Raw genomic sequence first — 15,651 nt, forward strand, 5'->3', positions numbered from 1 at the left:
TTCCAGAAAACTGAGAACGACGGCTTACACCTACAACGTGAAATGTATGAGTTCAAGTAGTGCGTAAAACTTAGTCAAATTAAATTTTTATAATCAAGACGAAACGATCTCTTTTCGAAGAAGAAAGCAGACACCAAGCGACAATGGCGATCCGTGCCACACAACACTTTTCAAAATGTATATGATCAGAGGTTTGTTCTAGCGATCTGCACGGTTAAATTAAATGTTGATGTATTTTGCAATAAGACGGACAATGGTCGCCCATGGAACCATTGTTCGTGCATTAGTTTAATTTTTTAAAATATTTTTTTATATAAATCGCCTATAGGATAGACCCAGTAAAGCATGGCCATTCTCGTCACTGTGTGAATAGCTGCTCAAGTCAATTCGAAGTGAACGCGGTAAGAAAATAAGTATAGCCAATGAAATGGCTTACAACGGGTGATGCATTGTTTTGTTCTAGGACTGTGTGGCATAATAATCCCTATGTTCTTGCGTTGTTACCATTACAGTGCAGACAGACTGAAATGTGAACTTACAAGCCCTCTTTGTGTGTGTGTGTTGTACCATTTCTTCTTACCACATCAAAAGACTGAGCGTCACAGTATTGGTTCGCGTTTTCAAGCTGACCATTTTTTTAAAATCTCACTTAAACATTTTAACATAAACACTCACACTCACATCGGTAGAGTCAGAACAGACGTGTTACAGTACTGAGGGGCATGTTATCTTTTTTTTCAAACTAATAAATTTGGGGTTTGTATGAAGTAAAGAACCGAAAGTACAGTGAAACTCAAGGATGATGACCCAATCTGTCTGTCTATTGATGCGTGTATTTACTTAAGAAGAAATATGACCTCTAAAACACAAAGAGATACGGCAAGCATGATTAGAATGAACATAACGATGTTTTCCTTCACGTCCGTGTAATTTAGAGTTTCATACCTCTTTGAAAACAAACTTGGTCTCCTTTTGTAGGGCTTGAAATAATAAAAAACCTGAAAAAATCTTAAGCACTTTGCTATAGATAATTTCATCAACAGACTAAACAACATAAATGCCGTTACAACACTAGAAAGCCTTAAATCTTCTATCAAAAAGAAATGTATCAAAAAATTAAAGATTAACGATAACTAACCAATGAAACCGAATTTAACAAAGGCAGTGACATGTGAAGAAATGTCTCTCACTTTGGAAAGGTAGGCGAATGTACTCTGTCATGCACCATCAACTTGAAAAATAATTATAAACAGAGAGAAACCTGAATTCAAAATTCAGTTGTTTTTTTTCTTCAAAATTGTTTCGTTTCTTTTTTCTTTTTTTTGGAACAAATCTAAGCACTAATATAGAGTGGAAAAGGGAAAATGCACATACAAGCTTTGATATTTCTGAAAAAATGAGGGGATATTCCTAACGTTCATAACCACCTATGGACTTGGACTTGTCTGTGACTTATCCACAAAACAAGATGTACATATTTCTGGTCAAGCTGCAAGTGTGTGCGTGTTTTTGAAAATGGTAAAAATGGGATATACAATTTTCTCGTGATACTTATAAAGTGAAGAGTCTGTGCAAGTGTCAAAAGCCAAAGTCATATAAGTTTTGTATTTTGTACGGCTTGTAAAGATTTCCACTTTAGAAAATGTGAAGTATCACAAGTTATTATCACAAACAGAAGTGGAACATAGGGACTTGCAAGAAAGAAAATAACCCAGACAGTTGGTGTCATCAAGAGTGCTAGAGACGGTACCCGAACTTGCTTGCTTGCTTACTTGAATTAAAGTGATTTTCGCCCTAATGGAGCATATATCACTGGTTTAATAACGCACCGCGTGATTTTTAATTACTCCTAGGGAAGGAAAGAGAGCCTCATCTCCCAGGCTTTTATGTACTCACAGACTACTTTTAAATTTAGCCACTCAGGTGTAGGACTAACTAGTCCTTAACAACCTGACTGAAAGGCTTTAAACATGAGTGGGAATAGTCTCACCACACACTCATATTTCTGTCCGAGCGTGGTAAAGGAGGAAAAAGGTGCTCAAAAAGACAGCCATGGGTGTTAAGTACTCAACAAAACGCTAGCCCGTACTTATTTCAAATCAAGTCGTGTCACCAAAAAAGACGACGTGTACGACATCAAAGGCATTGTCAAACGCAGAAACCGTAAAGTGGGCAAACGACGTGTCAAAGAAGTCAAAGTACGTTGGAAAGGATATCCACCCAGTTTTCATTCTTGCATCGACGCTTCGCACTATAAATGCGTCAAGTTTGTTTCGAGAATAGTTTAGTCAAGGAGGGATACCAAGCCAAATATGGTTCCCTATTTAATAAAAAGCAATCTTTTGGAGCCCTAAAAAAGTTTGTTTTTTCTATTAGAAGGTAACACTTCTCTCTTTTGCTTTCACGTTCTTTCCTGCACTCCTAGTCTCATGATTCTTGATATCAGGAAATGCGTAGCCATGATGGGCGGCAATGTAAGCAGCGGCTTCTACCAGTTGACTGAGGGGGTATCCAGTGTAGGTTTGTCTGTAGAATTGGGGAAGAACTCTGACCCTAATCCCCATTGAGAAGGTCTTGGTTTAAAGGTGTCTAGAGATTTGTAGGCAACGTATTGTATGGCTCTAATAAACTGCCCTGATTTGTTAACGTCATATAATGCTTGATCTAGTCCCATTTCGGTGTACTTCTCAACGAGGGACAGCGTCCCCCTCTTCCTCCTCAACCGCCTCAATTTCCTCTTCTGGTTCTGATACTAATTCTTTAGTTGAGGTAGATAGTTTTAAATCCGCTGCTATGGCGTCTGTCGCTGTTATTGTTGTTGTGGTTGTTCTTTCAGCTGAGATTGCCTGTAGTATCGGAGTGAGAAAAGAACGTTGTTGTTGTTGTAGGGTTTAACGTCATTTTTCAGCACGCGATAGGCTATACATGGCGGCCAGCATTAATGGTGGAGGAAGAACCCGGGAAAAACCCGGAAAGAACCACCGACCCACGAGAAGCTACTGGCAAGTTTTCTCACATACCCACATTAGCCGAATCCGAGACTCGAACCCACGCAGACAAAGGTGAGATGACAGTGATCCATAACGGAGAGCGCTTTAGACCACTCGGCCACTCTGGGCCCCAGAAAAGAACGTAGTGCCTCCGATAATTACATTTGAGTTTGCCATACCGTTTGTCTAACATAATTGGCCCTTTGTTTTTTCACCACTCTTTCCGGGTCAGGTTGTTTGTTAGGTATAGTCGGCTGTTAACTAGATGTTATTTGTGTTCTCGAGGTGGGTGGAGTGCTAACTGGCTAGGTCTGCATTTCTTGCTCCCGCTACTGTTGCGTATATTTCTTCCCTCCACACCGAGTTCTGGGCCTAATTCTTTTAATTTCGTTTTGTTGAGTACTTAACACCCATGGCTGTCTTTTTGAGCACCTTTTTCCTCCTTTACCACGCTCGGACAGAAATATGAGTGTGTGGTGAGACTATTCCCACTCATGTTTAAAGCCTTTCAGTCAGGTTGTTAAGGACTAGTTAGTCCTACACCTGAGTGGCTAAATTTAAAAGTAGTCTGTGAGTACATAAAAGCCTGGGAGATGAGGCTCTCTTTCCTTCCCTAGGAGTAATTAAAAATCACGCGGTGCGTTATTAAACCAGTGATATATGCTCCATTAGGGCGAAAATCACTTTAATTCAAGTAAGCAAGCAAGCAAGTTCGGGTACCGTCTCTAGCACTCTTGATGACACCAACTGTCTGGGTTATTTTCTTTCTTGCAAGTCCCTATGTTCCACTTCTGTTTGTGATAATAACTTGTGATACTTCACATTTTCTAAAGTGGAAATCTTTACAAGCCGTACAAAATACAAAACTTATATGACTTTGGCTTTTGACACTTGCACAGACTCTTCACTTTATAAGTATCACGAGAAAATTGTATATCCCATTTTTACCATTTTCAAAAACACGCACACACTTGCAGCTTGACCAGAAATATGTACATCTTGTTTTGTGGATAAGTCACAGACAAGTCCAAGTCCATAGGTGGTTATGAACGTTAGGAATATCCCCTCATTTTTTCAGAAATATCAAAGCTTGTATGTGCATTTTCCCTTTTCCACTCTATATTAGTGCTTAGATTTGTTCCAAAAAAAGAAAAAAGAAACGAAACAATTTTGAAGAAAAAAAACAACTGAATTTTGAATTCAGGTTTCTCTCTGTTTATAATTTTTTTTCAAGTTGATGGTGCATGACAGAGTACATTCGCCTACCTTTCCAAAGTGAGAGACATTTCTTCACATGTCACTGCCTTTGTTAAATTCGGTTTCATTGGTTAGTTATCGTTAATCTTTAATTTTTTGATACATTTCTTTTTGATAGAAGATTTAAGGCTTTCTAGTGTTGTAACGGCATTTATGTTGTTTAGTCTGTTGATGAAATTATCTATAGCAAAGTGCTTAAGATTTTTTCAGGTTTTTTATTATTTCAAGCCCTACAAAAGGAGACCAAGTTTGTTTTCAAAGAGGATTGAAACTCTAAATTACACGGACGTGAAGGAAAACATCGTTATGTTCATTCTAATCATGCTTGCCGTATCTCTTTGTGTTTTAGAGGTCATATTTCTTCTTAAGTAAATACACGCATCAATAGACAGACAGATTGGGTCATCATCCTTGAGTTTCACTGTACTTTCGGTTCTTTACTTCATACAAACCCCAAATTTATTAGTTTGAAAAAAAAGATAACATGCCCCTCAGTACTGTAACACGTCTGTTCTGACTCTACCGATGTGAGTGTGAGTGTTTATGTTAAAATGTTTAAGTGAGATTTTAAAAAAATGGTCAGCTTGAAAACGCGAACCAATACTGTGACGCTCAGTCTTTTGATGTGGTAAGAAGAAATGGTACAACACACACACACAAAGAGGGCTTGTAAGTTCACATTTCAGTCTGTCTGCACTGTAATGGTAACAACGCAAGAACATAGGGATTATTATGCCACACAGTCCTAGAACAAAACAATGCATCACCCGTTGTAAGCCATTTCATTGGCTATACTTATTTTCTTACCGCGTTCACTTCGAATTGACTTGAGCAGCTATTCACACAGTGACGAGAATGGCCATGCTTTACTGGGTCTATCCTATAGGCGATTTATATAAAAAAATATTTTAAAAAATTAAACTAATGCACGAACAATGGTTCCATGGGCGACCATTGTCCGTCTTATTGCAAAATACATCAACATTTAATTTAACCGTGCAGATCGCTAGAACAAACCTCTGATCATATACATTTTGAAAAGTGTTGTGTGACACGGATCGCCATTGTCGCTTGGTGTCTGCTTTCTTCTTCGAAAAGAGATCGTTTCGTCTTGATTATAAAAATTTAATTTGACTAAGTTTTACGCACTACTTGAACTCATACATTTCACGTTGTAGGTGTAAGCCGTCGTTCTCAGTTTTCTGGAAGTTCGTTTTTGCGTTTCTCGGATGTGATACTATTTTTTATGGACCGAACGAAATTTCTTTTGGCGTGAATCAGGACTCGTGGTTTTGTGGCAGAAATGGAGAGCATTGATTAAAGCCCAGTTATGTCGTCTTCGAAATCGCTGACACGGATTTGAACTAACACTTCAGGTTTTGTGTGAGGCGATACGGTACATCATTGCCTTTTACTTCCTCAATGAAATCGTTTCATATTATTGCAAAATTACATTTGACTAGGTTTCATACGCAGCAGGTCTCTGTATATAAGGAGAGTGTCTTAGCGTCAGAGTATTCATTTCGCTCTCAAACGATCAAAGATGGAAGAGTCAGCACAGATCGACCTGCTGGTCAAATATTTGCTAAAAGTCATACGAAAGCATAATTCACATGCGAAAGTGGCAACAAAACTTACTCTTTTGGTCGTTGATTTGATAAGAGTCATACGAAAGTGTGTAAGTGCTAATGAAGTTTGCTATATCTGCAAAGGTAAATGGGTATTTGTCTCCAGAATACCTGCTTCGTCTAAGAAAGAGAGACAAAAGTCAAGATACCTAATATCGTTGTCAGGAGAAAGGACACTGGAATTCAGAGTGCCCTACGAGAAAAGAGAATAAACAAAAACAAGACGAAACAGAGAAGAGGGATTCAGAAGAAGAAGAAATTGAAGATGATGAAGAACTTGTGCCAGTAAAGACATGGAAATGGAAAAATTGACAATGTGAGCCGATGCGTTGGTCCTGATGTGAAATTTCATACTACCTTCTAAAAGAGAATAGACCAGAAAGAACACGTAAGTGTCTCTTGGTCTTGACATTGTATAATAAGGATGGCGTGTTTTGTTTTCTACTCACACTTTATGAAATTGTGCCCTTTCACCTATCTCTATCCCTCTGGATCATGTTTTAGTTAGAATTGAAATGGAAGGATGTTTTCCTTCACGCACGCTCTTTAGGCATGCAAGTCGGTAAACAATAGTCAGTCTATTCCTCCATTATTTTGTGTCTTGATGTTTCCTAAATCACACACTGATGCCATAAAATAACGGGTTAAATGGGTTTTGTAGTGTTGGGAGTGGGGTGGGTGGGGTGTAGGTGTTTGGCAGAGTTGGTCATTGCAGGTGAGGGCTTAGGTGCTTTCAAAAAGCTTTTACTTCTTCACTCTGTGTTGATAGTATATTTGGAGTTTGTATGCGTTCGCGTACGTTTGTGTGGATAGTTTATTTGGGGTTTGTATCATCTCCCTTCTGTGTTGATAGTATATTTGGGGTTTGTTTTTTCCTCTTCCCTCTGTATGTGTATGTGTGTGTGTGTGTGTGTGTGTGCGTGTGTGTGTGTGTGTGTGTGTATGTCTGCGCCCGTACGTTGTGTGGATGTGTGTATTGGTCTCTGTTTGTCCGTATAAAACTCACTTTATCCCTATCAGATACACTCTACCTACCTACCTACAGTAGCGCGTATTCAGGTCAGCCACTTGCAACACTGTTGATATTTATCCCTAGTGTTCAGTACAGTGACGTCACTGACGCTGGAAATTTCGAGACTATAAATATCGACTTGGGGATTTCCACATTTTGTAGCTATACATATATACTAGAATTCATAAACAGGAACGTCACTCAAGCTGAGGCTATAAAAAGATAGTGGGATTTTCCAAAGGAAAAACCCACAAGTTGGAGCTATAAATAGATAGTGGGATTTCATAGGAATTTCAGCTGATTATAAATACATAGGTATTTATCCACGATCGTCACAGAAGTTGATATTGTAAGTAGTTACTAATTTTATCTATTTTATAGTGTGTGTGTTTATGTGTGTGTGTGTGAGTATGTCTGCGCGCGTACGTTGTGTGTTTCTGTGTGTGTGTGTGTGTGTGTGTGAGTATGTGTGTGTGTGTGTGAGTATGTCGGCGCGCGTACGTTGTGTGTGTGTTTGTGTGTTTGTGTGTGTGTGTGTGTGTGTGTCTGCGCGCGTACGTTGTGTGTGTCTATTGGTCTCTGTTTGTCCGTATAAAACTCACTTTATCCCTATCAGATACACTCTACCTACCTACCTACAGTAGCGCGTATTCAGGTCAGCCACTTGCAACACTGTTGATATTTATCCCTAGTGTTCAGTACAGTGACGTCACAGACGCTGGAAATTTCGAGACTATAAATATCGACTTGGGGATTTCCACATTTTGTAGCTATACATATATACTAGAATTCATAAACAGGAACGTCACTCAAGCTGAGGCTATAAAAAGATAGTGGGATTTTCCAAAGGAAAAACCCACAAGTTGGAGCTATAAATAGATAGTGGGATTTCATAGGAATTTCAGCTGATTATAAATACATAGGTATTTATCCACGATCGTCACAGAAGTTGATATTGTAAGTAGTTACTAATTTTATCTATTTTATAGTGTGTGTGTTTATGTGTGTGTGTGTGAGTATGTCTGCGCGCGTACGTTGTGTGTTTCTGTGTGTGTGTGTGTGTGTGTGTGTGTGAGTATGTGTGTGTGTGTGAGTATGTCGGCGCGCGTACGTTGTGTGTGTGTTTGTGTGTTTGTGTGTGTGTGTGTGTGTGTGTCTGCGCGCGTACGTTGTGTGTGTCTATTGGTCTCTGTTTGTCCGTATAAAACTCACTTTATCCCTATCAGATACACTCTACCTACCTACCTACAGTAGCGCGTATTCAGGTCAGCCACTTGCAACACTGTTGATATTTATCCCTAGTGTTCAGTACAGTGACGTCACTGACGCTGGAAATTTCGAGACTATAAATATCGACTTGGGGATTTCCACATTTTGTAGCTATACATATATACTAGAATTCATAAACAGGAACGTCACTCAAGCTGAGGCTATAAAAAGATAGTGGGATTTTCCAAAGGAAAAACCCACAAGTTGGAGCTATAAATAGATAGTGGGATTTCATAGGAATTTCAGCTGATTATAGATACATAGGTATTTATCCACGATCGTCACAAAATGGAACGAAAAAATTGAAAAAGAAGAAGAAAATGAGAAGAGGAAGAAAGAAGAGGAGGAGAAGAAAAAAAAGAAAGGGAAGAAGAGTGTAAGAGATAAAATAAGAATTTGGTGGAGAAAAAGAAGAAATTAGAAGAAAACCCAAAGGCCCTTTTCAGGGCCAGCCATATTTCTCGAAAAGAGATAGTCTTTGAATTGCCTACCCCTTTTTTAAAAAATTTTTTTTTTAAAATTTAAAAAAAACCCATGTTAAATTCCCCTTGTCCGTAGATTGTCCCACGATTTATTGCCATGTTAAATTCCCCTTGTCCGTAAAGTGACCCACGATTTATTCCCATGTTAATTCCCCTTGTCCGTAATCTGACCCACGATTTTTCGCCATGTTAAATTTCCATTGTCCGTAATCTGACCCAGGGGTCCCTGTAATGCTAATTCCCATTGTCCGTAATGTATCCCCTATTACTACTGAGGTTTGGTCATCCTTGTCATGAGATGGTAAGAATATCGATTAATGGTCCATTACCTGATTTTGATCTGACAGGATTTGCTCGTGTAACGTCGTTTGAATTCACTATGATTCTTCATCCGATTTGTTATATTTGGTTTGGCAGACATTTTTCGGAGAAACGTTTGGCACTAATAGTGTTCTTACGATATATGCTTGACAGTAAAATATTGATATCGTTGGCTGTCAGTGAAGCAATTATATCGTACCGAAAACAGACTTCGGTTTGGTTACCAACACCGGAACGTATCGGTCTCGAAGAATGTGCACGAGAATATCCGGACCTACCCGCGGATGTCATTGTTAATATTCTTAAGATTAAACTTAGCAACAGCGAGAAAACAGCAAAGGATCTCGGTAGAAGAATAATCGGTAAATTTACTCAAGGAGTTGCATATGATCATAAACGATATCACTCACGATTGATTATGAATGATGCTGAATTAGATTTTATAATTAATGATGCCGCTGCGTGAGATATATTTTGTAATCTGGAGGACGCTTACTTGTCTGACGGAACAAAGTTGGGCACAATTGTTAGTTACATCGAAGGAGAATCACCTCAGTAATCTTCGATGCTCGCTTTTGTTTCTATAAATTTACTATCGATGATAAACAGATTTCCTGACACTGCAGTTAGAGTTACAACGGATTCATTTGATATCGATAAAAATATTCAGAATTACTGGCTCGTTTCACAAGCAATGATGAATCATGGAGTTCGTGGAGAATAAAAAAGGAAATGTTACGTTGTTGTTGTGAATCCGCTGATGTTGCAGTTAAAGATAGATATTGTAAATCAGAATTATCAGAAATGTCGAATGCACCATCTGTGTACGATCCAGTATCCAGACACAAAACCGTTTATTTGAACGTGGCGGGAAGGTCTGGTAAGACGACTCGAGTGATTGAATTATTTCGTGGAAAATCGGATATGATTGTGCTAACACCAACATACAGACTTGCCAGGGAGATGAAACAACGAGGAGTCAATTCTAGTACTTATCACAGCTTTTTCAAATACAGCGGTGGTGTGTGGACTTCAGATCGAATGGGGGAGAAATATATTCCAAAGGTTATTATCTGGGATGAAATATGTACGGTACCGTTAGAAACATTAAAAACATTTCTCGATTGGTTATTAACAAAAAATACAGCTGTGATAATGTGCGGCGATCACGGTCAGCCACCTCCGTTTGTTGGACCATCTCCACACGATTGGCTGAAGAATTTTGTTGATTATTACGAAGTAGTGACTGATGATCATAGATCTTTCGATGCAGAATTAAAGGAATTTAAGAAATTAATCAGACTGCAACCGAATAAAATTCAGTGTGAAATTATGCGCGAGGTGATTTCAGAAACTTCTTTGAACGACTTTTGGAAAACGTGGAGACCAAACGATTGATAGTGGCAAGTAGAAAGATAGTCAGATACACACTTCAACGGCAGTTATTTCAATTACACAAAGAGAAATTCCCAACACTGCCAGTGCCATTGTGTTATAGACCAGCTGATACGCGGTTACAGAATATCGACGTTGATATACCAGGACAGACCGAGAAACAGAATTTAGTATTAAATGATATTGTTACAGTTGATGCCAATGTTCTTGAAGATGCACTGCGCGCTGATAAATCCCCGTGGACGCTAGGATACGCAATGACGATACATTCATCTTAGGGACTAACCATCTCTGATACAGTTATTTGGATCGTTGATGATCGAATCGAGTGGTCAAACTTAGTTTACTTGGCTGTGTCCAGAGTCAGAAGAATATCTCAACTGCGAAGGATTGTCTTGGAAGAGTCAATGGCTGATGAAATGAATAATGAAAACAACAGTGATATAATCAGAAAAAAATTAGCTGGTTACAAACAAAGTGACAAAATAAAATAACCGAGAATTTGACCTTAATGTTGAATTTATCATGACACTGAAGCAACAGCAGAATAATCACTGTGCAAGCTGTAATTGTATAATGTTGTGGCAGTATTCGGATAAACATTCAAGACAATTTACCGTAGATAGAAAAGATAATCGTCTTGGTCATACACGAGAGAATGTGATGCTGACCTGTCTTGAGTGTAATCGAAGTCGTGGTACTGGCACCCTTGGTGCTAGTTAAGCGATTTGGGCGGTAATTGTGTGTCCTCGGGAATTACTTGTAATTGTTCACGCGTAAACCCACGTTGAGGAGCAGTCGAATCCAGCCTGTAGATTGCTGGTCTGCCAGTAGATCTAGTTATGTTAGATATCTTATGTATAGTGATACTCCAGATAGGATCAGTCGCTCTTATATTACCCTTTTCAAGTTCACCTGGTTCATATAAATATCTCACAGTGACATCACCCAGTATTGGTTGTGCTGAAAAATCACGTTGTTGTGGTATATTTTTTGGTAATTGCGTTAATAGGTATCATGTTGGTTGTTCGAGTAATTTCATTATTTAATGCAGCTATCACGCTTGGTAATCTTGCAACACATTCGCGCGATCTTTTGTCTTGAATGAATTCCTTCGCGTATTGATATCCAAATAACCACTCAGCAAGTATTCGATTAAATCGTTCAACAATCGCCTGATAACGGTGAATTTCAGTATGTCCTCGTGTGATGGTAACGTTATGTTGTTTCATCAGTGATGATACTGCACCTTGAAATTCTCTGTCAGGGTCAACTTGTAATAGATGTGGCCATTGTAGACCACCTCGTTGATAAATTCGTTCAAACGCAGAAGCAACCTCAGATGCTGTTTTAGTAGCTAACGGTTCCCATCTTTGTATCTACTTGCAACATCAACTACAGTTAACGCGTATTTGTATGTGTTTTGACGTCTTCTGATTTTAATTGTATCATGTGACAGAAATAATATATAAGCTTGGTGAACTTCATTTGGCACACTAAGATTGAAATGTGCAAAGTGAATTTGTTTAGGCGGTGGTTGGTAAATTTGCCATATTGCCTGTTTGGATAACCAATTTTTAGCAGTAACGCGTGTAACTTTTGGTGCCTCAGCGAGTTTACTAATTGCTGCACTACCCCTCCAATATCCTTTTGGGGAATAATATATCGACTACATTATAATTAATTACCAGCACCTAGCGCTAATTTACCTTTCATCGCGGCTTTTATTAACCAGCTAGCTAATTTTTCCTTGAGAGATTTATCAGTGATGGAATTTAGCGAGTGAAATAATTTCACATCTGCGAGATGCCTATCTTGCATATTTTTACTTTTATGAGCTACATCATGAGCATGACACGCCTTATCAATAGCGTTTATCGGATACTCACCTGATTTTGGTTGATCCTGGTCATCAAGTCTGATATCAAGTCGGGTTCCAGGGCCGCAATAACTATATCCTGGGGGTGTTTTTCTCCTGGGTATTTAGCCCACGGAGTCCCGGGTAGTTTTGTTAATTTTGCTGCAATATCACCTCCGTGTTGCTTTTTTTTTTTTTTTACTTGATTTTGACTTTGACTTTGATTTTGGCTTTGACAATGGCTTTGGTGCTTCACCTGACTTGCCAATGGAAATAAATTTAAATTTCTTTGTACCGCATCGCTCACACTGGCCCGTGACCGCAGATTTGTTATTTTTTGTCGTAATGGTTGTTAGATAACTTGTCGGTGTCCGCGCCCTGCATTTCACACAATATAAATCCATATTCTTTTTATATATTTTCTAATGGAAATCACTGATCTTTCTGCTACAAGGAAACGAGAAGCAGTTAAGCATCACGCAGCGCAAACAAATTATGTTCGCATGATTATTATAGGTCCATCTGGAAGTGGCAAGACGCAGTTGTTACTTAATTTAATAATGAAGTGGATGAAATGGGATAAATTATATCTGGTAGCACCATCTGTGGACGATCAGCGTTGTTATGATGTAATAAAAGATTATAATGAAAGCGCAAAATCATTAAGCGGAGATGATGTTGTTGAATTTATAACTGACATCAATGAAGCGCCAAGTATCGATGATAGTGATGGGTCAGTTAACAATTTATTTGTTTACGATGATATTATGCTGGACAAACAATCAAACCCTGCCAAGATATTTTCCAGAGGTAGACACAAAAACACAGATGTCATTTATGTAACCCAGCGGTATACACAGATTCCTAAAGTGATCAGGGATAACTGTAATATTCTTACTGTCTTTAACGGAGTTGATACTCATACGTTACGAAATATTCATCAGACCTGGTGTAGCGGCGATATGGACATAAATAAATTTAGAAATTTCTTTAGTCGTGCTAAAATAAACCCGCACGGATTTGTAACAATACATTTACATGATCCTCGAACACGGTATCGAATTGGGTTAGATAAAACTTTTAACTGAGCAGCAGGAAGGGCGACGTTCTCAACGCGTCACCGACGATCGCGTATTTTTGTAAACGATTTTTGCGATCCCTAGGAAGGCTTAATTTGCGAAAATACAAGTGAACAAATTAGAGCTTGTTCGCCCTCCCTGCTGCTCCCTATGTCCAGGACTTGGATTAGTCTCCACTCCATGCACAGACAAAACAGGAAAAATAATACACATTTCACTGCCAGAGATAAACCACTGATTTACTTTTTTGTCATTGATGTAGATTTCATAGATTTGTTTGGCTGAATGAAACATCCAATCCTGCACCTCCATTGCTCCAAACCCATACCCATTTTAAAACTTAACAGATGGCGAACATTATATCAGTTACGTGTAGTGAGACCCGAAGCCGCTTCTGCACGGGTTTGTACATGTATCTGACCTTTCTTGTTCACACTTTCATTCCAAAAAGCGTCACTTTTTCAAACATTCATTTTATGTATAATAATAATGATAATAATAATAATAATAATAATAACAAAAACAACAACGAAGGCAATAACATTAATAATAATAATAATAATAATAAAGGCAATAATAATAATAGTAATAATATACAGGGTAGTAAAAATCATCAAAGCTATAAATGTGTTTATAGAACTTACATGTCACCATAGTGCCTGAAAGGGCATGAATACCGGTTTTAGTCAAATGTACTTATGGATAGGCAGGGGAATAATATAGGTCCCAACTGATATTATGGTGTGGTAAACAAAGATTACCTAATGCGTGGGGAGCGGAAGACCTTGAATATTTAATTCTACCTATATTTGTAATATCCAGAAATGTTTACGTTGATTAATATGTGAACAGTACGTTAAAGGTCGATATATATATATATATATATATATATATATATATATATATATATATATATATATATATATATATATATATGTGTGTGTGTGTGTGTGTGTGTGTGTGTGTGTGTGTTCAAAACTAGGGTTTCAGAGCCTATAACCTAATATTTTCTTGGCAAATTGGTAAATATTTGTAAAAGCGTTTATGCAAAATGTTAGTGGTGCCTGAAAGACTTCGATTCTAGAAGGTTATTTTCATAGCAGCCAGCAAAAACCAATGAATTATTATTTGTAAATAAACTGGATGTCCCTTGCTTAAATTTTCACAGAAAGGAGAAGAGAAAAATATATATGTTGCAGGAAAACCCATTCAGTAATTGTGTGGAATCATCCGAAACAATTTCCATGTCTTTATTACCTGCATCATCATATCGATCTACACGATTAAAATGTACTACATGCATGCTTGTATAATATGGAAAACAACAAAACTAAGTATTATTTGTCAGTTCATATGACCTAAATGTGTCCTAGAATATTATAGTAGCTGAAGAGACGCATTTGTACCTTGATGTATAATAAAGGAAGGATAAATACTAAATAACGTCGCACTTTTCTTGAGTTAAAGACTTGTGCTTTACCTGTTTACCCTAGTAGCCGAGGAACAAAATGCGAATTAGAAAAGTGTCTGAGTGTACATGAATTTTACTTTATTCGGCTGTGGATACAGAAACACCTGTCGCAATGGACATATGAATTCTATCTATCTATCTATCTATCAAAAGAGAGACAGACAGATATACATGAAGACAGAGTATATTTATGTTTATATCGTTGGCATCTTAATGTTTTCCATGCTTTGAATTGTTCATGTATGGTTCTAAGTGGATAGATTTATTCTGGGCCAGAATCTAAGGATATGGATACCACATCGTTATATTATATTTTGATGACTACATATAATTTATATAAAAAAGTCGTTAATAAAGCATGTGTGTATTTGATGTTTTCTTTATTTGCTCAATGACGAACATTTGTGGTATTGTGTCCTTCTTCTATTGCAGTTGAGGTGACATCAGTCTTTCTATCGGTGTCCACTAACTTTGTATTTTATGAAGGGTATCCAAAACTGCTGACCTGTACCAGCAGTCCATCAAGACCCATTGCTTCGATTACTTGGATGCTGGGTACAAGAAAGCTGACTAACAACATCACCACTACTAATACTACTGATACTACCGGGCTGTATACAACGATCAGTCAGATTAACCTAACCGTGCTGAAGAGTGACCAAAACCAGAGAATATCATGTGATGGGTTTATAGATAATCAGCTGCCTGTGTCTTCTAGCAAGCATCCTGTGACAGTTTGGTGTAAGGGGCTTTTTCACAACATATGCATATATCACACACGGTGGAGATCATACATGTTTTAAACCATGTTTTTTTTTTTTGTTTTTTTTTTTTGGGGGGGGGGGACCAAAATGGATTTCAACTTTATCAAGGACAAATATCCTGCTCA

General features: G+C 38.0%; 1 protein-coding gene across 1 annotated transcript in view; it reads left to right on the top strand.

Annotated features, from left to right (window-relative positions):
- The window catches only part of LOC149795949 (synaptogenesis protein syg-2-like), a 60,304-nt gene that overhangs the window by 31,637 nt on the left and 13,016 nt on the right, over window positions 1–15,651 (top strand). Inside the window, exon 5 of the mRNA XM_089963899.1 lies at window positions 15,195–15,503. Within this exon, the coding sequence (XP_089820025.1) occupies window positions 15,195–15,503 (309 nt within the window). The remainder of the gene's footprint in view (window positions 1–15,194; window positions 15,504–15,651) is intronic.

This window comes from Sinohyriopsis cumingii, chromosome 7 (assembly GCF_028554795.1).
Source record: "Sinohyriopsis cumingii isolate HCF-2022 chromosome 7, ASM2855479v2, whole genome shotgun sequence".
NCBI classification, from domain to species: Eukaryota; Metazoa; Mollusca; class Bivalvia; order Unionida; family Unionidae; genus Sinohyriopsis; species Sinohyriopsis cumingii.